General features: G+C 43.8%; 1 protein-coding gene across 2 annotated transcripts in view; it reads left to right on the top strand.

Moving 5' to 3' along the window:
• Sorl1 (sortilin related receptor 1) overlaps positions 1 to 27577 on the top strand; it is a 159563-nt gene that overhangs the window by 63016 nt on the left and 68970 nt on the right. For both annotated transcript variants that reach the window (XM_051197179.1, XM_051197178.1), the window contains 7 exons: positions 426 to 514; positions 12742 to 12920; positions 15167 to 15353; positions 19172 to 19300; positions 19752 to 19837; positions 24720 to 24892; positions 26396 to 26527. In XM_051197179.1, the coding sequence (XP_051053136.1) occupies positions 426 to 514; positions 12742 to 12920; positions 15167 to 15353; positions 19172 to 19300; positions 19752 to 19837; positions 24720 to 24892; positions 26396 to 26527 (975 nt within the window). The remainder of the gene's footprint in view (positions 1 to 425; positions 515 to 12741; positions 12921 to 15166; positions 15354 to 19171; positions 19301 to 19751; positions 19838 to 24719; positions 24893 to 26395; positions 26528 to 27577) is intronic.

The following is a 27577-nucleotide window of genomic DNA, read 5'->3' as shown; positions in this document are numbered from 1 at the left end:
AATTTTCTTCTTAGAATATTTTTTGGGGCAAGAAACTCAATTTCTCTAGTTGGTGCATAACTGTTCATACTTTTAATTTAGTGAGTTTTTTTTTTTGGGTTACTTTCTTAACATCTGTATTTCTCAGTGTGAGGATGAAGCCTAAGGCTTCATGCATCTTAGGCAAGTGCTCCCCCCCCCCTCTGGGGTAATCTAACTCTGGAGTATGAGAACGTCACTCTTGGATTCTAGGACTGTGAGACCTGAATGAAAATGAATAAGGACCTGTTCTCAACACAGGAACCTGCATTCTAGCAGTTGTCATAGCTGTGGTGTGTGCGAGCGCTCGCATGTGCACGCATGTGTGCATGTGCATAGTTTCTACACTCACCTCTGCAGCAGTGTAATACTTCTGTTTTTTGTTTTTTGTTTTTTTTCTTACTCAGGCCCTTCCCGGACCTCATTACTATACGTGGGGGGACCATGGAGGCATCATCATGGCTATTGCCCAGGGCATGGAGACCAATGAACTGAAGTAAGTACTCCTGGTTTTCCCCCTCTTCCGCTTCCTCCTCCTTCTCCTTTTTTTTTTTTTTTTTTTTAAACAAAGTCTTTTCTACCCTTCTCTCTAGTCCTCCCTCCCCCCATCCCCACATAATGTCTCATTGTCTTGACACTTATTATGTAGCTCCAGTTGGTGTAGAACTTGGAACCCTCCCACTTCAGCCTCCTAAGTGCTGGGATTATAGGTACCAGTTACTGTGCCCTGCCCATTCCTTTTCTTTTGACATCAAACTGTTCTCCCAAACTGGTGTCTGTGGTGACCATTGGATTCCCTCTGCAGTGCTAGGTTCTTGACAGAGAACTTGAGACTTCTGGAAATCATTTCAACTCTTCATGAAATAACTAGTTTCTTCTGTCTTAGACAGGGGCTATGAGAAACGAGTGATGTGATATTTATTCCTTTGAATAACAATTTAAAAACTATCTGTGTTTTTTCTCTTAACAGATTGTTTTGGGTTAACATATAATGTCAAGGGTCTCCTTGTGGTCGTATTTATTTACTTACTTACTTACTTATTTTAACATACATGATATTATTCCTTTTGCTCAATGCTTCCCTCCCTGCTACCCTGCCTGTTGTCCCTTCCTCTTTCTGGCTGCTTCTTTTCCTTAACCCAGCTAATTTCTCCTCCTGCTTTCTATCATATGTAACTAGTGAGTTTTGAACATGTCTTTGTAGAAGTGGCAGGTTTGTACATAGAATAGTGAAATGATAAGCAATAGTAACAAGAAGATAGTGATTGCAGAATGATTGCCACTTGATAACCAGGTAACTTCTGCTGTGCTACATTTAGTCTTGGGGGCTGTCATAGATGGACTTGGAAGGGATGTTAGGGGTTAACAGCTTCATTTTACAAGATGGGGAAACAAGATGGGGCTCAGCAAGGTGAAGTAACCATTAGCTGATGATACAGGCATTTTTGATACTTGGTCTTGGGTGATGTCTAAGAAAAAAAACTTCTCCCCACTTAAGGCTTGATTTTACCCAGGGTCATTTCTTTGCTTGTGTTCACGAACCATGGGGAAGGACAGACTGGCCCTCATTTCTGCACCCTTTGGCTAGATGATTTCGGGAGGCAGAGTGAGCTTCTGTAATCACACTGTGCTGTAGAAGGAAGCAGGCTCCTTTTGCCTTTTCCCATTTTAGAACCGGCTAGGAGCAAGAAGTGGATGCTTTGAAAAGCAGACATTAACAGATGGTGTTCCCCTGTGATTTAGTGGACATATACTGAGCCTCCTGGAGTCAGAGAGAACAACAGTGCTGGTCTTGGCTTTCCTCTTGGTTGCTCTTGGCCTTGGGTGGCATGGGATGCCTGTTTCTCTAGGGCAGCTGTTATCAACTTGTGGGTCTTGACCCCTTTGGTGGGGAAAGAATCGAATCACCCTTTTACAGGGGTCATCCAAGACCCTGGGAAAACACAGATATTTACATTATGATTAATAACAGTAGCAACATTACAGTTAAGAAGTAACAATACAAATAATTTTACAGCTGGGGTCCACAGCTTGAGCAACTGTATTAAAGGGTCGCAGCATTAGGAAGTTTGGGAACCGCTGCTCTAGAGCCTAGAGTCAAGGGGTGCTGTGCCTGTACATGATACCCTGCATCCCCGTGCAGAGGAGATTTTTTCCCGGAGGACGACATCCCCAGAGCGGGCATCCCACGTGTCTGCTGGTGTTTGTGTGTCTACTCATTTAACTTACACCTCACACACTGAGCAAGTGATAGTTATGCCAGGTACTGTACATCTGCAGATGAACAGGATGTTGTGGTTCCCCCACCCCCAAGCATTTCATCCTCTAACTGTAAGGTAGGCGAGGAAGTAATTGTCGTGGTTAGTAAACTGTTATGTGAGGAAGGCATCCAGGGGCCAGGGCTTGGTTTCCTGGGCATAGAGATCGCATTCTTTGTATAGTTTTAGTTTTTGGATTTTTGGAGTCAGTTCTCAATTTTCCTTGTTTAACTTCACTACAGATTTCATTAGCATTCCGAGCTGGCTCCTCTGAAGGAGCTAGTGTGATTTTAGTCCTCTTACACCATCTGTCGGTGCATATGTGCCCAGGGAACGCAGTGTCATTCTGTACTAGCTGCAACAAAACATGGCCAGAAAAATAAGCCTGCTGAAAGAAAACCATAATGCCCTCCCCGGGCATTTCGTGATGGCTTTGGGGTTTGTAGATGGTGGGCATCATGGGCACAATGGTGCTCTTCTTCTATTTGTACAGGTCATTTGGAAGTGCCTGCAATGCATGGTTCAGATAAAGCCCATAAAAACTGGAAAATATGGCCTGGCCTCCTTTTGTCAGGTACATGTGTCCCAAGTACCAGCTCTAGCTTGGCCAAGATCTGTGTGCTCAGGGGTCTTTGCTCCTCCTTCTGTTAGTCTAAAAAGTGGGGGATAATAGTGGAGCTAGTCTACAATCTCCAAAGACTGTGCAGACGTGAGCGAGACCACTTGCTAGGCTTTGGGTTGTTGTGGAAAATACCCCGAAGAAACAAAGTGAAGAAGGAAGAGTTTGTTTTGGGCTCACAGTGTCATGGGTTTCAGTCCCACTTGGCTGTTCCATTGCCTTTGGGAGGCAAAGCTGAATCATCATGTCTGTGATCACATGACTGAGCAGAGCTACTCAGCAGGAAGGCCATGCTGGCAAGGTACAGCTTTTCAGGCCATGCCCCGGGGACCTCTTTCCTCTAATGAAGCTCCATCCCCTACTTTCTATCACTTCCCCAAAATGCCATCATGGTATGAGCCCAGCAAGGGATTAAAGACAGAGCCCTCATGATGTGGTCACCTCCCAGAGATGGGCTCCATCATCAGGGCACCAAGCCATCCCACCCACACTGACAAAACCGGCTTAAGGCTTTAGCCGTCTGCTCCATCTGAGCTCATAGCCATAGCAACCCCTGTGTCCTTTGAGCCTCAGAATTTCTAGGCTGCCCTAGTAATTTGGATTGCTTGTGTTCTGATTTCCTACATACTTTAGTTCCTTTTCACGATACTCCTGGATTTCTCAGCTCATTAGTAAGGCTTTTGTAGGCCTGTATACCTAGTCTATACAAGTTAGTGGACACTTAGCAAATATTTGATTGATAAATAGGTCATGCACACTTGGGCATCTGAGATTGCTTTCTTTCTTTTTATAAAACACAGAATTATAAAATGGGAAGGGATCTGGGTAGGGTGCTATTTGCACAGCTCCAAGGGAGACCACTGCTGTTGTGTTCTTTGTAAATGACAAGCCCTGAGCAGTGGGGGCTTCCTGAATGTCTGAAGCCAGGCAGCCGAAGAGAAGATTCAATCTGCTCTCCTTATCTTCCACACAAGGACATGGTATGATTTGTGGGAGTTAGCACCCACACTGAAACATGAACAGATTTTTGCTAGGATTCATTTCAGGTCAATTACACAAATATTTGTTGAGTTTCTACAGTGAACCAGATGTTGTGCTAGACACCAACGATGGGGAGGTGAGTGGGGCCTGGTTCAGGATCTGCCTGTGCCCATGGGACAATGTTTGAGTCAGCTGGAGAGAAAGCCTGGGAGGAGGGGCTTGTTTGAATCAAGGAATGGAGGCCCCATGTATCTAAAGATGAGTAGGATGTGGTCCCTCCCCTTTTGTTGTAATAGTCTGGCATTCTAGTCAGAGGGCAGAAGTAGTGGAGAGGGGAACATTGGTTAAAGACAGAAAAAAAGCTTTTGGGGGTTATTTGTTGCTCTACTTCTGGGTGGCATTCTTTCTCTGTTTAACACAATAACTAAGATTCTTCTGCTTGCCTTCTGTCTTACTTCTCCATTGAGACTGTTACTTTTGTTGGTGTTAATTGAAATTGAGATCAAGAAGTGTATCGCTTTGCTTGGCTGTTGTGTCTGCTTCTCTGAAGTGAGCAAATAAGAGCCCAGGGGCTGGGGATTCATTTATGTATCCCTTCAGCATGCTTTCCCCGGGAACCTGCCTGTGGTTCCCACTTCTTAAGGACACACAGCATCCTGTAGAGAATGGGCTGTTGATCCAAGATCCAAGCACAAGTTTGTCAGCTGGATCATGAGGGATGGGATCAATTTCCGTTTCTTCTTGGCAGTTCGCCTGTCAGTGAATTGAGATGTTGATAGTTATTAATATTTTGGACTTGCCCCAAAGCATCTTTTCTGTGTGAGGGGATCTCCAGTTTCATAGGACTCCCCTCTGGGAATCCCCAAAACCGATGTGGAGGCTATGTACAAGCAGCCTAGCTGTCTTTTCTGGACCTGTGTTCTGGAGGCAGCCTCATGGCTGCCGAGTGTGGGAAGCTGCAATGGCTTCTTCCATGACTAAATAGTACTACTGTGGTGCAGTTGCAGATAGCCGTGGCCACTTCATTTTTACCTTGTGTAGTTTCCTCTGATCCCCTGGGCCTATGTAACAGATGCCTTTGTAACTTTTTAATGTTACAAAACTTGGGCAGGCTCAAAAATTAAAAATAGAAAAATTCAGCGTGGGTCGTTTAATTTCCTGCAGCAAATGTTGATTATTATTCTTTGTGGTGGTAGACGAGGTGTGAGGGGCAGGGACAGGGAAGTGGGTGGAGGTTTTATTACCGATAAACCGCAACACAGAAGACACTCGTTGATCTGGTCATGTAAATACAGGGTAAGGTATGAGGTCTAATGCAGGGTCAAGTCTGAGCTGGAGTATGGCAAAGCTGCCTGGGAGGTTGGAAAAGGCTTCTCAGAGGAGATGAAGCTTGAGGTGAACTAAAAAGTGAAGTTGGTACACAGTCCCAGTGCTAGAAAGAGCTGGAGAGGTGAGAGTTAAGAGCACTTGTTGCCCTTCCAGAGGACTGGAGTTTGGTTCCCAGCTTTGAAATCAGGTGGCTCACAACTGCCTATAAGTCTAGATCCAGGGGATCTGATCTGAAGCCTTCATCTAACTTTGGTCGGGGTACAGGTGTGGTGCTGGTGGTGTGCTCTTACACACCTGGCATACATTTACACATGTACAGAGAGAGAGAGAGAGAGAGAGAGAGAGAGAGAGAAGAGAGAGAGAATTTGAGCAAAGGTGGTAGTGTGAATCTGTGGTCCCTGTGGCCTCTGCATGAGCACACTATGAGTTGGGAGGTGAAGTGATGAGAAATGAGGTTGAGGCAGGCATTAGGCAGGCACAAGTCTCTTGGGTCCTTTCCTGACTCACTGAACAGATTTTTTTAAAAAGTTTTTATTATTGTTAATTTTCCTTCTCAATTTTATATATTTGCACACACACACACACATGTATGGACACTTGTACACACACATATGTATGGACTCTTGGCCATTTTTACCCCCATCACACCCTCACCTTCTCCCACTGAACTGTTCTTTCCAACAACTTATTCTATTTACAAGTCTTTTTGTTTCTTTGCTCTATCTCTGAGTTCAGTTAAAGTTGATGACATGAGCATAGGCGTGGTGCTTTTCTGCCAGAGAATGGGCAACTTACTGGTTAATGGCCATACCACTGATAACACCTCCTTTCTTCAAGCTGCCACTAACTGCTAATAGCTCCTTCAGGAGGGGTAGGGCCTCACTAGTCCCTCCCTCACTTGTGATGAGATGCTCATGGGCCCAGTCTTGTGAGAGTAACCATAGCAGTGTGCAGTTCAAGTGCAATGGCCCTGTATGTATAGCATTTCACAGCAGCCATTGTCATCTCTGGTGTCTACATTCTTTTCCTCCCTCCTTTGATGTTGTTCCTTGGGCCTTAAGGGGGTGATAGAGATGTCCTGTGTAGGGACACTCTTAGCCTTTTGATTACTTGTTGGCTGCTGTATCGATTGTTGCCCAGAGCAAAGAGAACCTTCTCTGCCCAAGGCTGAGAGCAGCACTAACCTATGGATATCAGCATCAATATTTATAAAGCAGTTTGACATCATGTCCATTTAGCAAGACAACAGTAGTTGGCTTCCTGCTATGACCTTTGACTTCATAGGTATTTGACCATGTTTGTAGTAAAAGGCAGGAGTTCCCTCCTGTGGAAGTGGCCTAATACCTAATCAGAAAGCAATTGGTTACTCTCATAACAGTCGTGTCATTACTGCACCAGTGGGCATATCATGCCCTGTAGGTTGGAATTGTACCTTGGAGGGTGTATAGTCGGGTGAGACTGAAACTTTGCTTTTGAGGACTTTAAATGGAGGAATGACATGAGTTTCTTTGTAAGAATGAAGATAGCAAGTGTATTTCAGAGAATACTGGGCAAAAGGGTGTGGTTTCTGGTTAACTGGAAGGTGATTCTACCACTCACAGAAAACAGAGGCATAGACCAAGGGGGACAGGGCCATGCCATGAAGGCGGATTTGGTCAGAGTGAACCAGGTGGCTCTTTCAAGTCCCAAGGTTGAGTTCAGAAGAGATCTGATAGTGCTGTGTCATGTGGTTCTGCCTCTGTCACCTGGGATGAGAATCTGCCAGACTTTGAACAACTGTGGCAATGGGGAACTTGTCATTTCCTTCTGGGATGGTTCGATTCATTCATTTGTTCACATATTCATTTATCCATTTGTGAGGGTATCTCTCTGGCAAGATAGTCTGAGTTCTCTGTACTCTAGGTTCCATTCTCTGGTTTCAGTTCTGCTTTCTGGTATCATATGGCACATACTTCCTTTCATCTGAAAGCCATTCAGACATTTGAGCCCCTCCCTCTGTAATCCTGAGTATCTTTCATGCTATGGGAAACACCCCCATTTCCTTTCCTTGTTCGCTGTTGAACCCCAAATTATCACATAGATGTTTTTCTCCATCTACCTTATGATATCATTATATTAAGATGTGGCTCTCAGTTCTGACCTCTATAGTGTGAAACATGCAGAAGGATTAATATCTGCTGATTCAGGATACTTTCTACAAATAAAAACCTTAAGACCAAATTCCCTCCCCCTTTTTTTTGACAGTTTTTTGATGTGTAACCCAGGCTGTCTTCCAATTTGAGACCCTCCTGCCACAGCCTCTCCAGTGCTGAGATGACAGATATGCACTGATATTCCTGGCACTTTAAAACTGATGACTCCCACTTTGGTGACTCCCAGAGATACCACAGTATCTTTGGATCATAATCAGCTCTTAGCAACTCATATCAAAGTGCTTTACCACCTCCCTAAAGGTACCCATGCAGGCACCTCCCCATTAGCTTCACCCTTTCATGAAATTACTGGTTTATCATTGCCATAAGGTTAGCTTTTAGAGTTGTATCTATTCATTTTTTATAGTATATGTGTTTACATGTGTGAAGTGTGTTTGTGTCCATGTGTGTGTGAAGGCTCATGGTCAATAATAGGAATTTTCTTTGATTGTGCATCTACCTAGCTCTTTGAGGCAAGGTCTCTCAGTCCAACCTAGAGCTTGCCAATACAGCTCATCTCCTTGCCCCAGAGATTCCATTCCTTTGCATTCTGAGGTTAGGATTAGAGGAGGGACATCATGCCAACATGGCATTTACATGGGTTCTGAGGATCTAAACTCTGGTCCTTTTGCTTGGATGGCATGAGTGTTAACTGCTGACTCATCCCCCTGGCCCACCATTCCATTTTTAGTATTCTTTCACCATATAACTTTTGTTAGCAGCTCAGTTCAGTCACCTGAACCTCCAGAACTCCATTTTCTGATAGCTCTTGTTAAAGGACAGATGTCCAGGTGTCTCCTATCCTAAATCTGAGCAGGTAAGTCTTGGGAGCTTCATGTGGAAGTTAATTTTCTCATTTTTGCTTACTCTTTGGCTGCCTGAAAGCATTTGAATTTAATTTTAGCACTTTTAAAGTTATATGTGCACAATTGGCTTTATGCCCTTTGCAAATCATGTAGTCACATTTAAGTTCACTATCTAAACTGCTGACCAGCCTGTGGAGAAAATTGAAATGTGAGAAATTGAAGTCTTATTTTGGTTTGCGATAAAATATATACCAGCCCATTTGGGATCATTTCACCAGTAATGAATGAATGTTATCTGTGTGGTCCACAACAATCTCCTTAAAAAAATTGTTCTCTCATCATTATCTTTATCATGGTTGGTTTTGATTATCAACTTGATGGGATTTAGAATCACCATGGGAACAAATCTCTGAGCATGTAGCAGGGATTAGCTCAATTAAGTTAATTGCTGTGGGTGGTACCAATTCATTGGCTAGAATCTTGGACTGAATGAAGAGGAGAAAGTGAGCTGACACACACACATTCATTGCCCCATGTTGATGCAATGTGACCCAGTACCCTAAGGTTCTGTTAGCCGGACCTCTCTACCATGATGGACTGTACCTTCAAACTGTGAGCCAAAACAAACCCACCCTTAAATTGTTTCTGTTGGGTGTTTTGTCAGAGCAACAGGATAAGTAACTAATACAATTCTTTTGTTCATATCAAGAATAATCAGAAGGAAAGGAAATGGGCTAGCTTGTTGTGACAAGAAACCATTTGAGTTCACAGCTGTGGCTTCCTTTTGCTTAAGTAAGTGCTTTTATAACCATTTCAAAACTTCCGTTTTCTTCTTCAGGTAAACAAAGTGGCTGTTCCTCTTCTAGTCTTTAGGATCTGTCTGCACTCTTGTAGAAATTATTGAAATGGACTGAGATCATTTTATCTTTATCTCTCCTTGTTCCCTAGTAGGTGTTCACTTTGTTCTGTTTCCTTTAATTTCCCCTTGTTCTGCTTGAAAACCATTCTACAATAAGGGTAAAAGTGAAATACAAAGTCTTTGCAATATCTTTTACCTTTATGCTATTGTCCATGAGAACAATGATGTTGTTCCTTTATAATCCTCTACAGAAGTTAACTAGCCTTCATCCAGCTGGCTACTCCACCAGTCTGCTACCCCTCTGGTCCATTGACCCACTAGCTCATTGGCCTACCAGCCCACTGGTCTTCAGCCCACTGATCCACCTGCCCACTGGCAATAGTCAACTAGTTGTTTTGGTAATTTGAATCATGAGTCCTGACTCTTGAACTATCTGGTTTTTCTTCAAATAGACTTCTAACTGTCAAGAGTCATGACAGGAATGAACTTCTAAGAAGTTGATTTATATTAAATCTTCCCTTAAATCTTTGATCTGATGATATGTATCTTTCCATTTTGATTGAACGTATTCCATAAAGATTTGGCTCTTTCTGTCAGCCATATGATAATGTCATATGCTTAGTAATTATTATTGCTTCCACCCTTTAAAGTTTGTAGTTGCATGTTTTATTTTATATTGATATATATCTGATGTTCCTAATATGCTATTTTGGTTTTCTTCATTAATAAGTAGAGTAAGGGTTAAGTGCTGCATTATGTTTTATGACTTAAACATGTAAAGATTGGGGCTTGGGAGATGGATCAATGGGCAAAGTGGTTGTTGTACTGGTATGAGGACCTGAATTTGGGTCCCCAGCACCGATGTAAAATGGCAGGCTCACATCTGTAACTTCATCCCTTTGGAGCAGGGCAGAGATAAAGGAAGATCTCATTTGCCAGCTAGCCTAGCCAATCTGTGCACTCCAAGGTCAGTAGGCAAGTGTCCCTGTGTCAAAAAATAAGGTGGAGAGTGATGGAGACACATGATAACTTGTATTGACCTATTGTTTCCACTCATAACATGTATGTGTGTATATAGCTCTACACACACACACGTACACACACACACGTACACATGCACGCACACACACGTATATATACAGCTCTGCACATATATGCATACACGTGGATATACAGCTACACACATACACACATGGAAAGAAAAGAAAGAAGTGAAAAAAAAGAAAGAAAAGAGACATTTTTCTTTAACTAGTGAGCCCTCTTTGGTAGCAGAATGTTGGAGATCAGTCTGACCTAGATTTTCCCTTAGCTGTTGCTGTTGTTAGATGACCATCCTTTCTTCAGCATCCCCAAAAATGCCATACTCTAAACGAGGCTGTGCTTGGTCACACACCTGCTGGTTTGTCTCCTTAATGACTTACTGTCCGCACCTTCTGGGAATCTATAAAATGATTCATTTCTTGGGGTCATATTTGGTTGTAGGAGCTCTTAAATGGAATTAACTTGACCATGTTAAAATACGTGGACTTCCTATATCATCTTTGAACAGGAGGACCATTCCAAGCATGTCTGATTAATGGACCAACTCTGAAGGTAGTTTTAGGAGTGGTATTGAGCCTGTAGCTTCTTGACTTTAGTGAAAAAGTAAGGGATGGAGCGGGTTAGCCATATTTATTAAACATCACTTAAACTCCAAACATGGGAGCTGGATAAAGATTTATTCTCACACATGACCTGTGCTAAATGAGGGATACTTAGTCCCCCAGTGACCTGGGTGGCTGCAGACCCCATCACTTGGTTTAGCCTCCAGGTATAGAGAGATCAATTCACAAATCTCAGTATGAGAAGAGATGTTGAGATTGAGTGAGGTTGTCAAGAGATTTATGTCAAAATGAAAATCTCCAAATTCTAGGAAAAGTGAAAGAAAAACAGGTCTTGTATAATTATAGTTTTGTGGAAGCCTGGTAGCCCTGGGTTCTAAAGAAAACTTGAATCAGGTGGTTATCACAGCTCACTGACTAACAAAAGATAAAAATTTGGGGTTGAGGGTTCTGGAGCCCTGAATGATACCCAATCCTCTGTGAGACAGTTTAAAAATAGTGTTTTATTCCAGTGTTCTTTTTTATTCTGAAGTGGTGGAATTGTCTTTTTCTGTTTCAGCACCTGTTTTCCAACCACCTATTTTAATTTTTACAAACACAGGAAAGCTGGGAACAATGTAAAGAGTAGTCTTTACGAAGATGCCAGCTTGCTTAGTTTCCTTTATCTGTGCATTTATCTGTCTTCTCTATTATCTTCTTTGAGCTTGACACATTTGATGCATTGCAGACTCCTGTCCTTTCATGGCTTACTGTATCCATAAACATGTGTCTGCAATAGGTAAAGATGTTTTCCTATTTGGTCACATTTATGAAGACTAAGATGGAATAAATATCTCTCTGCAGCTATTTGCTCAGTTGTCTGGTATTGCTAATGATGATGGTTTCAGGGTTTAGTCATTGCAGAACTACATGGATTTACACATTGCATTATGACAAACCCTTTCTAATATTTTATTTGCTTGGCTTTGCTAATATTGAAAATTTGAAAAAAATTGTGTGTGTGTGTGTACTTGTGCTTGGGTAATTCTATGTAAGTGATGCATACATGTCACAGCATGTGGGGAGGTCAGAAGACAACCTCTGGACTTGGTCCTCACCTTTCACCTTGTTAGAAGCAGAGTCTACTTGTTGTTCACCAGGTTAATTGGCCCACGAGCTTCCTGGGATTCTCTTGTCTCTACCTACTAAGTTGCTGTTGTATCCAGCTTTGCATGAGTGTTGGGAATTTGAACTTGGGTCTTTATATTTGCACATCAACTGTTTTTACCCACTGCACCTTCTCCTCAGCTTGATATTTGTGTATCTAACTATATGCAAGCAGTTGTCATCAATGCTGTCCCACATCCTACATTTGTTAAGTTGCACTGGATGGTACTGAGAGGTTGTGTTGAATAAGGACCGGTGTGCTATCTGATTGCCCCACTGTTGGTGCTAAGTGTGGGTAAGGGTATGGCTCATTGCATTTCCCCAGCAGTGAATGGTTAGTTTGTGGCTTGATATCTTTAGTCTGGATGGGCATCCTAGTCCCCTGAAAACTGGTGATTTTAGCATCCAATTCTTGTCTGATTTGATTATCACAGTGGCGATTACAGAAAGATAACACTTCACATTCTGTTATTACCTTTTAACGATGTTAGGTGATGTACCAATACAAGAAAATAACTTTCTTCCTTCTCCTCCCTCCCTCCCTCTCTCCCTCCCTCCCTCCCTTCTCCCACTCCTTTCTCTCTGTCAGCATTGGTAAAGATCCATGCCCTACTTTTATTCACTCTGTCATGTTACCATCATCTTTTTCATCTGTGTTAAATTTGTCTTAAATCTGGCTATTCAGAGCCCAGTCAACTAGTTCCTGTGTCTTTTTTTTTCCGGGGGGGGGGGTGATGTTGGAGATTCCCCCCAATTCTTGTATTCTTTTCAGGTGTCAGGATTTGTCCCTAACACTTTCTTGTTTTTCTGGCACAATCCGGGGGTCATTTCCTCTTAATGGGGCACTGGTTATGGTTACCAATGACGTGTGTGGAAACAGGCCTGCTTTCCGGGACTGTAACCTCGAGGCTTCTTTTGCTTGCATTGGGCAGGTACAGCACCAATGAAGGGGAGACTTGGAAGACATTTGTTTTCTCCGAGAAACCTGTATTTGTGTATGGGCTTCTCACAGAACCTGGCGAGAAGAGTACCGTCTTCACCATCTTCGGCTCAAATAAGGAGAATGTCCACAGCTGGCTCATCCTGCAGGTCAATGCCACTGATGCCTTGGGTAAGCCATTGCCTCCTGGGCCCTGGTCACAGGCATAATGACTGACTGTCGGGAGTGTACAGAGTGGCAGCTTAGATGCAGTATCCTCAGTTTGTGATTCACTAGGGGGTGGGGTGTGCCCAAGTGAGTGAGTGGAAGATACAGGGCACAGGTGCTTGCTGGTTTACTCGAGTCTTAAGGGACTATTTATGATTCTTTGTGTCCTGGTTTCTTTCTGCAGTACCTGTCATATACTATAGCTATATATGTATCTGTTTAAAGTATGGATGGATGGAGGGAGTGAAGGCTGGATGGGTGCAATTAGAGGCCCTATTCAGTGGGTATGTCTGTATTAGCTCCCTATCAGGGAAAAGGCAGGAAACATTATTTTGGCTCACGGTTTTGGCCCATAGTTCCTTGGCATTTTCCCATTAGACTGTACTAGGAGCTATGGTAGGAGAAGTTTGCCTATCTCGTGCTGTCCAGGAAGCAAAGAAAGAGAGAGAAGAGGAAGGGGCTGGGATCCCAATACATTTGTTAAGATCACACTCCTCATGGCCTTACTTACCCCCCTAGGCCTCATTTCCTAAAGGTCCCACCACTTACCCACAATGCCATAAGCCAGGAACTAACACCTGAGTCTTCAGGAACATTCACCTGGAGTAGCACCGATTCAGGGTCCTTTGGAGGCTCTCTTAGTATAGTTCTGATCTGTTGGTGCACATGGGATCCTTAAGCAGTGAGCCCTGATGGGTGCTTGAGTGCTCTTCCATATTGTCTCATCACCTTCTGTCCTTCTGTCCATTCTGCTCACCTGATACTACTATCGCTGTCCGGAAAGCCTCCCATGTCTTCTTACTGCCATCCATTCAGCCTCGGTCTCAGGATCTAGCACCGGTTCTGTTGACATCTCAATCAAAAGATGTCTCTCTTCTTTATGCTCCAAAATAAGCGTATCCGTCACATCTTGAACTATACATCTGTGTCTGCAATTATGTACCATGTTCCATCACCTGCTCATAAGGCTCCTCAAAACATGGACTTTTCCTGCACATACTTTTATTTCACCTACTAGGTTTCATTAGTGCCTCACAGATGGTAGGGTTTTTAATAATTCTTTGCTAATTTGAATGGCAATGTGTTGACAGGTATGCATCAGCTTTGGGTAGTATTTAATCTGACACTCATATAAAAAAAGATACAAGGCACTAACCTAGACATAAGCATAGAATTCCCATAGGCTCACTACTGACATTTTAAATGGATGTGGGCTGGTGGAATAAGTGTGAAGTTATCTTGTCATTTCCCAGTCTCTCTACATAAAGATCCTGTACCATCAAGTAGGGCAAACATATCCTTCAGTGCTCTCAGCTCATCCTACCAGATGCACCTTCATCCTGAAGAAGCAGGATGGATCAGCAATACCCCATATCACTTTCCAAAGTGTCTTTTTCCCCTAGGAGAAAGCTCAGCTCCACACCCACCCCACCCCCACCCCTGGCACCTATTTACAAAAAGACTTGCCAACTCTTCTAATAATTTAGAGGCTTGGCTAAGTATTGGAATATGCTAGAATTCCAGTATTGGAGGGGGGGTGTGAGGCATGGGGATCAGGAGTTTGCAGTTCACTTGAACTCTGTAGAAAGGTTCTCTCTTTAATAAAACATGCAAGCAAGCCACCCAAAACTCTGGGCCAGTGAGATGGTTCAGCATGTAAATATGCTTGCTGTGCATCCTGAAGACCTGAATTCAATTCTGGGAGCCCATGTAAAGGCAGAAGGAAAGAGCTTATTCTGCAAAGTTGTCCTCTGACCTCCACATTTGCACCAGGGCACACAATACAGAAGTTTAAAATAATCCCAAACAGCACACACGCACGTGTGCATACACACACACACACACACACACACACACACACACACACACACACACAAAGAACACTAATCAACCAAAATAAATAGCAGCAATCATTGCCAACACTGCCCTCCCAAGTACCTCAAATTTTATGATTCAGAAGTCAGATGTGACTGGCATCTTCACAGCTTTCTCAGGGGAGCACCTATGTTATAATGGTGTTGCCTTTATTCTCGGGACTACTGCCCACCCTCAGCATGCGATTACTAGAGATGGGTAGCTTTTTGCTCTGCACTTGCTGGGTGGCCACAGAGACACTGGAAGTAGAGGGCTGAGTTGAGGGTGGGGGGGGGGGACAGGAAACCCTGTGCAGACTGGATCTGACACTTTGCTCTGCCCTTTTCTGTTCTCAGGGGTTCCCTGCACAGAAAATGACTACAAGCTGTGGTCCCCGTCTGATGAGCGGGGAAACGAGTGTTTGCTAGGACACAAGACAGTTTTCAAAAGGAGGACCCCCCATGCAACATGCTTTAACGGGGAAGACTTTGACCGGCCAGTGGTCGTGTCCAACTGCTCCTGCACCCGGGAGGACTATGAGTGGTGTGTTCCTCCTCCATGCCCGGGACCTTGAGTTGTGTCATATCTGCTCTGTAGTGGGAGGCTGAAAGATAGGAGAGCATATTCTGTTTCTCAGAGGAAGCGAATAGCATTTGTGGAGTGTACTCTGTGCGCCAGGGACTGTGTGAGGCACTTTTTATTTACGTTGTCTTCAAATTCTATAGCCATGAAGTTGAATAGAGGTGTGGCTTCCCAAAGCTGCAGTCATTTCTGTAGGGACTCACAGTCAGGGTTTGTTTCTAGGAGGACCCCTGAAGGGAACATGCTGAAAGTTCCATTTTGGGGAACTTGTTTTCTATAGATCTCCTTCACTAGAGAGGACTTGTTTTCTTATCTGAAATGGGGGAATGTTTGTAGGTATGATTTTTTGCAACATCTATTATTGCTTGAGGAGACTATCCAAGGCATGCCTGGGAAATGTTAAATGGAATCAACATCTGCATGAATACTATGACAGGAGGTGAGAAGCCACCATCGAGCAAGAATGACTGCCTTTAGTATGGACGTGGAAAGAGAAGACTGTGACTTGCAATAGGAAAATCAGGATTTCTGGAGATGTTTGAGCTGGGCTTTAAGGAAGCATCAAGCTATGTTGACAAGGCAGTATCAGACCGTGCAGCAGCAGTTTTGGATGACTGGTTTGGGTGTGTGGAAAAGATGTCAGGCAGTGGGTGAAAGTGGAGGTCCTGCAGGAGAGGGACCCCATTCTGCAGACAGGAGAGGCCTCAAAGGCCTTTGAGGAGAGATGAGATGAGCAGAGTTAGCTGGAGAAGGTTCCTGCTGTTGAGCACACAGTATGGGGTCCCTTCTGTCAGGTGCTGTGGCTAGAATGTGGGTTTGCAGCCTACTCAGAGCATTTGTTTCTGTGGTGGTTGAGGCACATATGTTTTACCTTTAGCATCATTGTGCTTGGCCAGCTTAAAGCCAGAGATATATGCTAGATCAGAGGTTGGAGAGGGCCCTGTGGTAAATGTTTTAGGTTCTAGGGGTGCTACTTAGCTATGCCTCTGATAGTGGCAACAGATGAGGGAAAGACATCCCAGAGGAAGAGATCTGGTTGTGATCCAGGAGACTCTGGTTTTATAAAAACAGCCAACTAGATTTGTCCAAACACATATAGGTCTTGGTAAAATACACAGGCTGGCCCAGGGGTTCAAGCGGCTTCCAGTGCTAGACCCCACTCCTTTGTGTTCATTCTTTTTGCAGGTTCAACAGAGGTGTCACCTTATCTGGGATCTCTAGGGTGTTCTGGAGCTAGCCTCCTTCAGCCATGAAAAATGACTCTACCAAGAAATAAAATTAAGCCAACACAAAACATTACTTGAGGAAATCAAACAAAGCTCTTGCTTTCTTGCCTCCTGGTTGCTGTTTTGCTTTTTTTAAAGAAGAAATGAAAAATCCTCCCCACACAAAACAAGCAAAAGCTCCATATTCTAGGAAAACTGGCTGGGATGCTACTGGTTTGCTAGAATTTGCTTGGTACTTATTTCTGCTGAGTGCTAAGTCTTTATTGTAGAGCAGGAAAACCTCTGTGCCCCCATGGTACTGCACAGATGGCCAAGGGCTCATTGATGTCAGGCTGCCCTCTGTTTGCTGTGATTTCCAAAAATGGGGCCGTTCTGGTCATGTGACTCCAGAGAATAGTCTATGGATTGGACTATGGCATTGGAAAAGGAAATGGTCCCAAGACACCGTGAGAGCTGAGATGAGGACATGCCAGGTGATACCTGTCCATGGGTAAAGCCACTGGCAGGCCATTGTTTTTGCAAGCCAGGTAAATTCTGTTAGCCTTTTCAGACCATAGCTGGACACCAAACTATTGGTGGCTATGTTCTCTGATTTCAAGAGTGATTTCTTTTACATTTTTTTTTTTATTTCTCCACATTGCCAAGACCTGCAGCTTACAAATTCTTAAGTGTAACCCTTAGTAAAGCAATATAGTTCATGTTGTGACCCATTGTCCACACATATGCCTACGTGCAGATCCATGTGTTTGCACATATAATTAAAACAGTTTTAATGGGACATGTACTTTTGAAGACAAGTGATGGTTTTTGCAGTCTTTCATTGTTTGTGGGAGAATAGGAAGCTGTTGTGACCTACAGACCAAAAAAAGCTGTTTCACAGCTGGGTGCCTGGCTGTGGAGGCAAACAAGCAATGAGCTAACACTCCAGCAGTGCAGGTCCTCATAGAGTAGCCATTCAGTAACAAATGGATGATTGAATGAAAGAGAGAGAGAGTAATAAAATCACTGCCCTTGGAGGGTTCTCCACAGATCACTACATGTGGATTTACAATGCAAACTATGTTGTCCTGTAATTTGGTTGTACTTTTAATCTAGGAAAATGTAGGAAATATTTAATAAATGTTGAATTCAATGCTGGGAAGTGAAGCTCTTGGGGTCCAGCTCATGAATATAAAATTCCTATGACTTGAAGAACTGGTAGCTTGCATTAAGCCTTGGAAAACACAAAGCTGCCTTACTTTCCAAGTAGGAAGGATAGGCTGGAGAAGCCATGCAGATGGGAGAAGACTTAGAATTCAACCAGTATTTCCTTGCTTCACCCACTAAGCTGTGAGTTTGACTGATGTGGTCTCCATGGAGATGGGGGAAGACTTAGAATTCAACCAGCATTTGCTTGCTTCACCCACCAAGCTGTAAGTTTGGCTGATGCAGTCTCCAGAGTACAGGATAAACTAAACTGTCATCTCCCAAAGTTCAAGGTGAGACATCTAGGTGATTTAGATAGTATGGGGAAAGGGTCTTAAGTGACATGATTTTTAAGACTAGGAAGTAATAGATAGATCATTTACCTGGCATAGACAAAGTCCTGAGTTTGATTCCCAGCACTTAAAAAAAAAAAAAGAAATCTTTTTAAGGTTTTTTTTTTTTTTTTTTTTTTACATTCTTCTTTTAATTCTCCCAGTGACCCAGTGAGTGAGCCAAGGAGGAATCACAGTCTTTAAATATTAGCTAATCCATTGTGTGTGTGTGTGTGTGTGTGCGTGTGTGTGTGTGTTATATGCACATACGATAACACATGTGTGGGGGGAGGCCAGCAGACAACTTCTGAGAGCTGGTTCTTTCCTACCTTGGTTCTGAGGTAGAATCTCTTGTCTCTGCACTGTGTATGCCAGGCTGGCAAGTTCTAAGCTTGTAACCATGTCTCCTAGCTCCTCCCTTCTTGGAGTAGGAACACTGGAATTACAGACAGGCACTACTGAGGCCCACGTTTAACACAGTGCCCAGCTTATGTTCATGAGCTTTTACTTGACATCACCCTGTCTCCCATTTTATTTATTTCTTTGAAATAGAGTCTTGTATGCCAGGCTAGCTTCAAGCCTACTTCAAATCAACTTCTAATTGTCTTTCCTCTACCTCCCTGGTTTGTACCCACACACCTAATGCTGATATTGAATCCAAGGCCTTGTGTGTGCTAGGAAGCACTCTACCAACAGGACTGAAGTTTTGGCCCCACTGTTCCCTTTTAGCTAAGAACAGAGAGACCCTGAGTCTGGATAGGCAGCTGAGTGCAGATGATATCTTTCTTTGTCATGATGACTTGCATCCATTTTGTATGTAGCTTAGAGTATGTAGGAGTGGCTCTCCAGATGGGTCTCTGAAACACAGCTTTCTATGCAGATGTAGTTTAGTATAACAAAATGGTTGTTTCTTAAAGGGCCAGTGGAGTAGTCCATAGATTGTAAGTACTAGGTAGAGTATAGAGGTTGCAGGGTTGGTTCTGAAGTGCCAATGGTACTTGTCCATGGTCTCAATGAACTCCAATTGCCTTTTCAGTGACTTTGGCTTCAAGATGAGTGAAGATCTCTCCCTAGAGGTTTGTGTTCCAGACCCCGAGTTTTCTGGGAAGCCCTACAGCCCTCCTATGCCTTGTCCTGTGGGTTCTACATACAGGAGAACAAGAGGGTATGTATCACACAGTTGTCTGACTCGGGCTCACAAGGGGAAGGAATGGGGGGGGGGTCTGAGGATCACGTGACTCTGCCCACACCCTAAATTCTCAAACCCCAAGTTAAAGACTGTAGGTGGTTGGACAACTTTTTAAATTAATGGCATCTGCAGTCTTCTATTCCCAGTGAGGGAAGTCTACAAGCTTTTCTGCAAGGCTGAGGGCATCTTCCGCTGCGGAAATATCTCCAGAGGAGTTTATAGAAGAGAGATTTTTTAAGTGTTTCCCCAAGCAATTCGTTAAATTGTCTGGGTCTACACACTCTAAATATTACCAATGAACTGACTCAGAATGGCTAAACCCCATCTTTCTAACTTTGTTGTTCATAGCCAGGAGTATGTGCTCATTTGGGGGACCTCCATGGCCCATATGTACCCTCTATGTTTCTGACCCTCTATGTTCTAACAGCTATCGGAAGATTTCTGGGGACACTTGCAGTGGAGGAGATGTGGAAGCGCGGCTGGAAGGGGAGTTGGTCCCCTGTCCCCTGGCAGGTAAGACAGGCAGCCTCTTCTCTTTGCCTTCTTGAGTTCTGGTTGGGTCATTCTGGTATCACTACCCCTAGGCATGTGGAAGTTCTTAGAATTGAAGCATCATGGAATCTCCTTTCCTAAGCTTAGCAGGCACATGAAACACATGTGTAGTCTCCCACCTTGAAAGAATGGGAACTCTTTGGTGGCAGGTCATGTGTTAGGGGGTAGTCTATTTGGTGTCTGTTGTGTGTTGAGCACTGGGCATTGGGGAGCAGTTGCAGGCCTTGATGTGCATCTCAGTTTGTTCAAGAGTATAAAGTGACTGAGACTCCTAAACTCGCTAAGTGGCTTGTCTTATTTTTATAATAATTCTTAGTTTTATTAGAGTTTTACAGATTTCAATCCACTTGTCCATGTGTTGGCAGTTGAATCCTCTCTACAGCCCAAGGATGCAGACATCTTTGGCTCTACTAAAAACAATTGCATTATGTATCTATCTGAGGAAGCAAGCAGGTTCAGAGAAAAAGATATTCCTGAGGTCATGTATCTAGTAATCAACAGTGGTAAAATTCAGTCCTAAAGGTCCAGGATCCAAATGGCATCCAAGTTTTAGTCCTATTTCCCATGGTCACTGTGCCTACTAATGGTAAAGACCTTCTTTGGAGAGACTATGAAGATATAAGTATATTTCAAACACACTTTAGCTATGTAGTGGTGACATAACATGAGTTATATAGATACCTTAACTTTGATACCTTAAAAAGGTGGTTGTGCTGGATACATGGCTCAGTGGACAAGAGCATTTGTTATGTAGGCACGAGGACCTGAGTTCAAGTTCCCTAAACAAAAGCCAGGCATGATCATGTGTGTGCTTGTAAGCTCAGTGTTGTGGAGGGATGGGACAGGAGGCTTACTGGGGCTTGCTGGAGACCAGCTGAGCTCCAGGCTGAGTGAGAGATTCTCTTTAGGGAGTAAGACTGAAAGTGATGGAGCAGGACATGTGATGCTCAGCTGGGCACACATATGCTCATGTACACCACACACACACACACACACACACACACACACAGAGGCACATGTATACACACACACACAGACACACATTTGCACACACACAAACACAGGCACATACAGAGACACACATAGACACATACACACAGAGAGGCACACACACACATACACATGCAGACATACACACAGACACAAATCCACATGTATAACACACAGACACAGAGACACACAGAGACACACACATAACACATGCATACACACCCACGGACACACACAGACTTACACAGCGACACACAGAGACACACATACATAACACACATAGACACACCCACACAGATACCCATACACAGACATACACACAGACACATACACATACACCACAAGAAATAAAAAGGGGATTGCTTGGCTGCTTTTCTTCCTTCACTGTTTCCAGGTCTCACTCACTTAGGGCTTCCTCACTCCCTCAGAGGCTATTACTGTCAGTGAGGGCAGGTGAGTGCCCTGGCTTCTTCCATCAGCAGTGCGGTCCTGATCTAAGTGCCAGGAGCTCCCAGTGAATCATGACAGAGACCTGCCATCCTCCATCTTCCACAGGCAGGCAGCGCAGGGCAGTCTTCTGTCAGCTTATTGCTCCTCGGCTTGCTCTGGTGTTTTCATGCTAAGCTCATTAGCCCCTTAATTTAATCTTCCATCATTACTAGAGTAATTAACATACCTCACTGTGGAGACGTAAAAAGAACCACTAATTCAGCAGATTCTTACAAATGAGCATGAGCAGATAATATTTGAGCGTTCCCTTCACGAGCTGCTGTGATGAGGGCTTGGGTGAGGAGGGTTTGAGTGATCGCTCTTGAGGGCCTAGAGTACATACTGTTGTCATAAATACTTCTAGGGGTAATTCAGCAAGGGACACAACTGTTTGTTTAAAGCCATCAGAAATGGCAAGAAAGCTATTTTCTCTTCTGATAGGAGAGGAGGGAGCAGGGGATGAAATAGAAAAGTCTCATTTTAGTGTAGGTCATCCACGAAATGCAAGCAAGGAAGTACTCAGAGGTGGGGGGGGGGTGTTTCTAGGCCTAATGGGAACCATAACATCTTTACAAAGATGAGGTAATGTGGGCATCTGGAAGGATTTTTTAAATGCAGCAATTTTTCTTCTTTATGATTACTGTAACAATGGATCTTTCTAGGCTGTGCTTGTGCATGGCTGCGTCAGCCAAAGCCCACTCCATTTCTAGGTCAGGACTCACTCACATGTGGGGAACGATGCATGTATTCCATGCCTGCCTCCTAGGCAAGCTCTTCTGGTTGTCTCCTATGCTTTAAGGGCCCTGGCTTCTTAGAAGAAACAAAGGAGCAGTGAGGGTCTAGGTGCTGCAGAGGGATGTGGGTCAGAAATGTCACCACTGGGCTGTGGCTTTCATCTTGTGACCTATGTCCTCCTGCCGCTAAGGATTCAGGCATAATACTGGCCTGCCCCTGTCACCTGACAGAATGCACTCAGGCAGTATCCTGGGCAGTCCAAGGTTCCATGACTGCATAGTCTGCATGCAGATGCAAAGGACCCTTTAAAAGAAAGACCTCCACCCCCCCCAGACTTATGCTCTCTTTCTCAATCCTCTCCCAGCCCCCTGTCTTTCCTGCTGTCCCTGGGGCAGACAGGATTTTTCCTGTCTCCCTCTTCTTTTCTGTCCCCTCTCTCTCTCTCCCTCTCTCTCTCTCTCTCTTCATCTCTCTCTCCCTCTTCCTCCCTCTCTCCCTCTCTTCCTCCCTCCCTCCCTCCCTCCCTCCTTCCCTCCCTCCCTCTCTCTCTCTTTCTCTCTCTCTCTCTCTCTCTCTCTCTCTCTCTGTGTGTGTGTGTGTGTGTGTGTGTGTGTGTGTGTGTGTGTCTTTACCTCTGTTTTCTTTCCTTCCTCCTCCCTCCTCTTTCTAATAAAACTTCTCTCTTAAGCTCTGTCTGTCTGGTGTGTTTGTCCCTCTGCCTGGGTCACTCTTGCCTGCCATGGAATCCACACAAGGATTCCTCTCTTGCATTATCATAAGACCGTCCCCTGCCTTGGAATGAATGCCAGCCAAAAGGAGACATTAGTTACCATATGGTGGTACCTTGGGTATTTATGAAGCAAAATGAAAATAAAGAAACTTAACTTACTCAAGATTTGGATAGATTTGTCTGCTATTTAAAACCTTTGGGGAGCAGTGCTGGGGATTAGCCCAGAGCTTTTCACATATGAAACAAGAGCTCGGCCTACTCTCACTTAGTGAATTTGTCTTCAGTGTGTTATCAATATTGAAGATTTTTTTAAAAGCCCACTTATTTATGTGTGTGAGGTGGGGAGAGGGTCGTGTATCAGAGTGTATGTGTAGAGGTCAGAGGACAACTTGAGTTGATTCTCCTCTTCCACTGTGTAGGTTTCTGGGGATCGAACTCAGGTCATTAGGTTTGGCAACAAGTATCTTTACCTGCTGAGCCATCTTGCCAGCCCAATATTGAGGTTTTTATAAAGCAGGTGGTTATAAGGCTATGTGAGTTCAGTGTATTAACAGGATGAGAGAAAGACAAGGGAGAGGGGCAACAACCAATTCAAGCCTGTAGCAAAGGATTCATGTTTGCATCTTGCTCCCACATGTCCGGAATGTAGCATAGCATCAGTGGATGTTTTACATTTTGATTTTCTTTTTAAAAAGAGATATTTTTATTGTTAGTCTATTTGGAGAGATGACACAAGTAACAAATATTTGGACAGGCACAGACTCAAGAAACATCTGGGTACGGTTCTTAGTTTTGCCCTAGGACTCACATGGGCTAGGCTTCTTCCCATCCCTTCTAGTTCCTCTAGGGTTTGCCTCTGTGCTTTATTTTTCCATGCATCTCTAGTTTGGGTTCTTTTAAAATCGACTTGCTACACAAGGTATGATAAGAATACAGGTGAACAGCCAAATGACAGAGCTGTGTAAGAGATGCTGAGGGTGAGGTGTGGGCTGAAGGGCATTGAGCTTACACATTACACATCCTTCCTAGTCTTGCCACCCTCAGGCACCTCTATGTGTTAGGCTATCCCAGGGTTCTATGTGTGTTGTAGGTAAAGATGCTCATTGTTCTGCACTCCTGAGTCCTAGTGACTCCTAGGCTATTTTCTAAGTAGAAAGAGAGGGTATTAGGCCTTAAATTACTAGTTGTCTGACATTAGGTAACACTTGGAAGCACACTGACCCTCTCTATATGCCTTTAAAAAATGTCATCATGAGGATCTATGCTGTTAAAGGCAGCATGATATAAAGGCTAAAACATAGACTCTGAATCCAGATGCTTGCTTCCTAGCTGTGTGTCCTTGAGTGAATTAATACTCATTCTTCAATCTCATGGGTGTTTTGAGGATTAAACAATGCCTGGTACCTAGTAAGTACATTGTGTAAACATTTGCTGAGCAGAAACAGAACCTTTATAATTACTCTGTAGAACATTTTGTATTCATTCCAGAACAAATGTATGATTGCTTTAGAAACTTAACAGGTCGACCCTAAAGCATAAACAGGCACTTTTGAATAGTATATGTGAGTGAACAAATTTGGTGAGAAATTTAGAAGTTACCAAGTAGTCACCAAGATAATGGTTCTATGGGGCTGTCAGATGATATGACATGGAATGACTGTTAGGCAGAGATCAGAAATATGGATGTTGAATTTTTTGTTTTTGCAGTATAACAAAACACAAATAAAGAAATGCAATTACAGTGTGATTTTGTTCTGTGTCCTGAGTCTAGATTCCTAAGCTCTTGCACTCGATCTACTCTTGTGACAATGTGGTTGAGGTTTGTGTGTGAGAAAGAAGGCCAGGCCTGCTAGGCAGTGTTCAGCATCCCTGGCTATCATGGTTGCTTTGTGTCTGCAGAAGAAAATGAGTTCATCCTATATGCCGTGCGGAAGTCCATCTACCGCTATGACTTGGCCTCGGGAGCCACGGAGCAGCTGCCTCTCTCAGGGCTGCGGGCAGCTGTGGCCTTGGACTTTGACTATGAACACAACTGCCTGTATTGGTCAGACCTGGCACTGGACACCATCCAGGTGAGTCTGTCAGCCATTGACTTAAGTCTTGAGGCTGGACTTCTGATTGTTCAGTCCTGAGAGGCTCCAATCGAGGCTTAAGTAGGTGAGCCACAAGCACATGGTTTGCACATGGTAACCCATTCCTGGATTGCTACACAGAACTACACTTTACTGTTGTAATTTTCTTCCCCTGCCTGGCTCTGCCCACAATCTACATCCCTGACTGCATCCGAGGTCTCACTTTTCCTGCTGGGGAGGTTCTGGGTCCAGTGATGTGGGATTGTCAGTTGCCACCTTCCACTTTAGGATCTTCCCCTCCAAGTCAAAGTGTAGTGGCACTCCAGTTATCTTCAGCTCACATAACTGCCCAGTCCAAGTCTCCTGAACTCAGACAAGAACCAGGAAGTAGTTGGACATGGTGGAAGGTTGTATGTTGGAGGTGGGGTGGGTGTGTGGGTGTGTGGATGGCTTCAGCCTAGACACTCAGGGGAGATACAGCAGAGTGGATCAGTGTTTACCTAGTGCACACAAGGGTCCAGGTTCAGTTTTCAGAACTACAAAAATAAAATAGCTACACACCACCTACACACAGACACACACACAGACACACACACACACACACACACACACACACACACACACACAGGATGTAGGTATTAAAGATCCTTTGGTAGGCCAGACACTTGGTCATATACTCATATGCTCAAATGTATGCATTTTAGATTTTTTATTATTTTACTTTATCTGTATGGGTGTTTTGGCTACATGTATGTCTATGCACCATTGCTTGCCTGGTGCTAGGGGAGGCCAGGAGAAGTAACCTCTGGAACTGAGGTTACAGACATTTGGCTAGCTGCCATGTGGGTGCTGAGATCTGGACTTTCTTTTGCAAGAGCAGGAAGTACTTTAAACTGCTGAGCCATTTCCCCATCCCCAAATGAACCTGGGATCGTAGCTCAGTGGCAGGTCACCTATCTAGCAAGCAGGCCACAGGATCAAAAAAAGACAAAAAGAGAGCTATATCATATTGACTCATTGTCTACCTGGTTCCAAAGTCCTGGCCTAATGTAAATTTTACATTATGAGGGTTGGGGTTAGGGAAGACCACTGAGTGTAATTGTGCCAACAGTGATAACCCAAGGTCTAAGAGCCTTGCAAGGGATAAAAGACTGTGAAAGGAGACATCAGAATTAAAAAGTAGCAGCAGTCTGTTTTTCATTTATTTTAAAGCAGCAGATTCCTATGTTTCCGTGAATAGATCATTACTCCTAGACAGGCCATAGTTTAGTAATCTGTGTTTATAATACTAGCATGCAGTAACAGAAATGACTAATTCTGCCTGCCATTATGTTTAAAACAGGGTCTTGAAGATTCTCTTATCTAACCCACATTTTCTCCTATAAAACCTCATGCCCTTGGCAAACCAGCTAACTGAAGGCAGGGTTATTGTCCATGTGGCTGGCTGATTGGCCTGAGTCTGCTTCACAGTTCACAATGTTGATTACTGCTTTCTCTCCCCAGCGACTCTGCTTGAATGGGAGCACTGGACAAGAGGTTATCATCAATTCCGGCCTGGAGACTGTGGAGGCTTTGGCCTTTGAACCCCTCAGCCAATTACTGTACTGGGTGGATGCTGGCTTTAAAAAGATTGAGGTACGAGTACTCCTATGTTCTTCATTAGGCAAGCAGGTGGAGCAGCTGGGCTCTGAGCCAGCTCTGACACAAAGACAGAAAGCGGTGTGTCATGTAACTGGGAAATTTCCCAGGGTTTCCAGGGCCTCAGCTTGCTGAACCTCTGAAGAGATGAAAGGGAGTCATCTCAGAGGAACCCAAGTGAGAACATGAAGCCAGAGGTGCCATTTAAGATACAGAAGAGTTTTGGCTAGCAGAAGTATCATATAATAACAATAATGATGATGATTTCATAATGTTGTAATCATCATAGCAATAACAGTCCATTATTATCTAAAGCAACAATGACTCTATCATTATCGTTATTGATTTCTAGCTATCTATTACTTGGATGTCCAGAAACCTGTTTCACCTTGAATAGCCAGTTACATGAGGTGATGAAGGGCTTGTAAACTGCCCAAATTATCGTGTTAAAGAATCAAAAGTGCACCCTATCTGGCAGATTACTGCTGTGGCTCTCGAATACTGTCCCTGCAGCTCTTTGTATTGGCACTGCATGGAGGTGTGACTTGTCAGGTTAATGGGGAAAAACACAGTGGGGAAACACAGAGAGCTAAGTGATATAGATAGAAGGAGACACAGGCTTGAAGGTTGCCCTGGATTCATGCATCATCCTGCCCACTATGGGACATACAGCAAGTGGCTTCCTGAATCTCATTTTTCTTAATGTTGAGAGCCAGAGTCATTTACTTAGCTGTTGAATGAGTGCACAGGTCATGTGCCAGGCCCGGTTTTAAGTTTGATGGTGCTGTGATCAAGGAATGGGAAGGACACACACTTCTCTTTCTGATTGGTGTTAAGTTTAATGGAGCTGGTATCATGGTGCATACCTATAATTCCAGCACTTGGCTGAGGCAGGAGGATCAAGATTTTTGAGGCCAGCCTGGGCTACATACAAAGTTTAATGGCCAGTCTGAGGTATACAAAGATCTTGTCTTAAAACAAATGGAAACCACTGAAAACCACACAAACTAGCTTCAGTGAAAGAAGCAGAGTGATAAGATGATAAAG

This window comes from Phodopus roborovskii, unplaced genomic scaffold, assembly GCF_943737965.1.
Source record: "Phodopus roborovskii unplaced genomic scaffold, PHOROB, whole genome shotgun sequence".
NCBI lineage: Eukaryota > Metazoa > Chordata > Mammalia > Rodentia > Cricetidae > Phodopus > Phodopus roborovskii.
The sequence above is the reverse complement of the archived record's forward strand: the minus strand, read 5'-3'. Positions and strand labels throughout refer to the sequence as shown.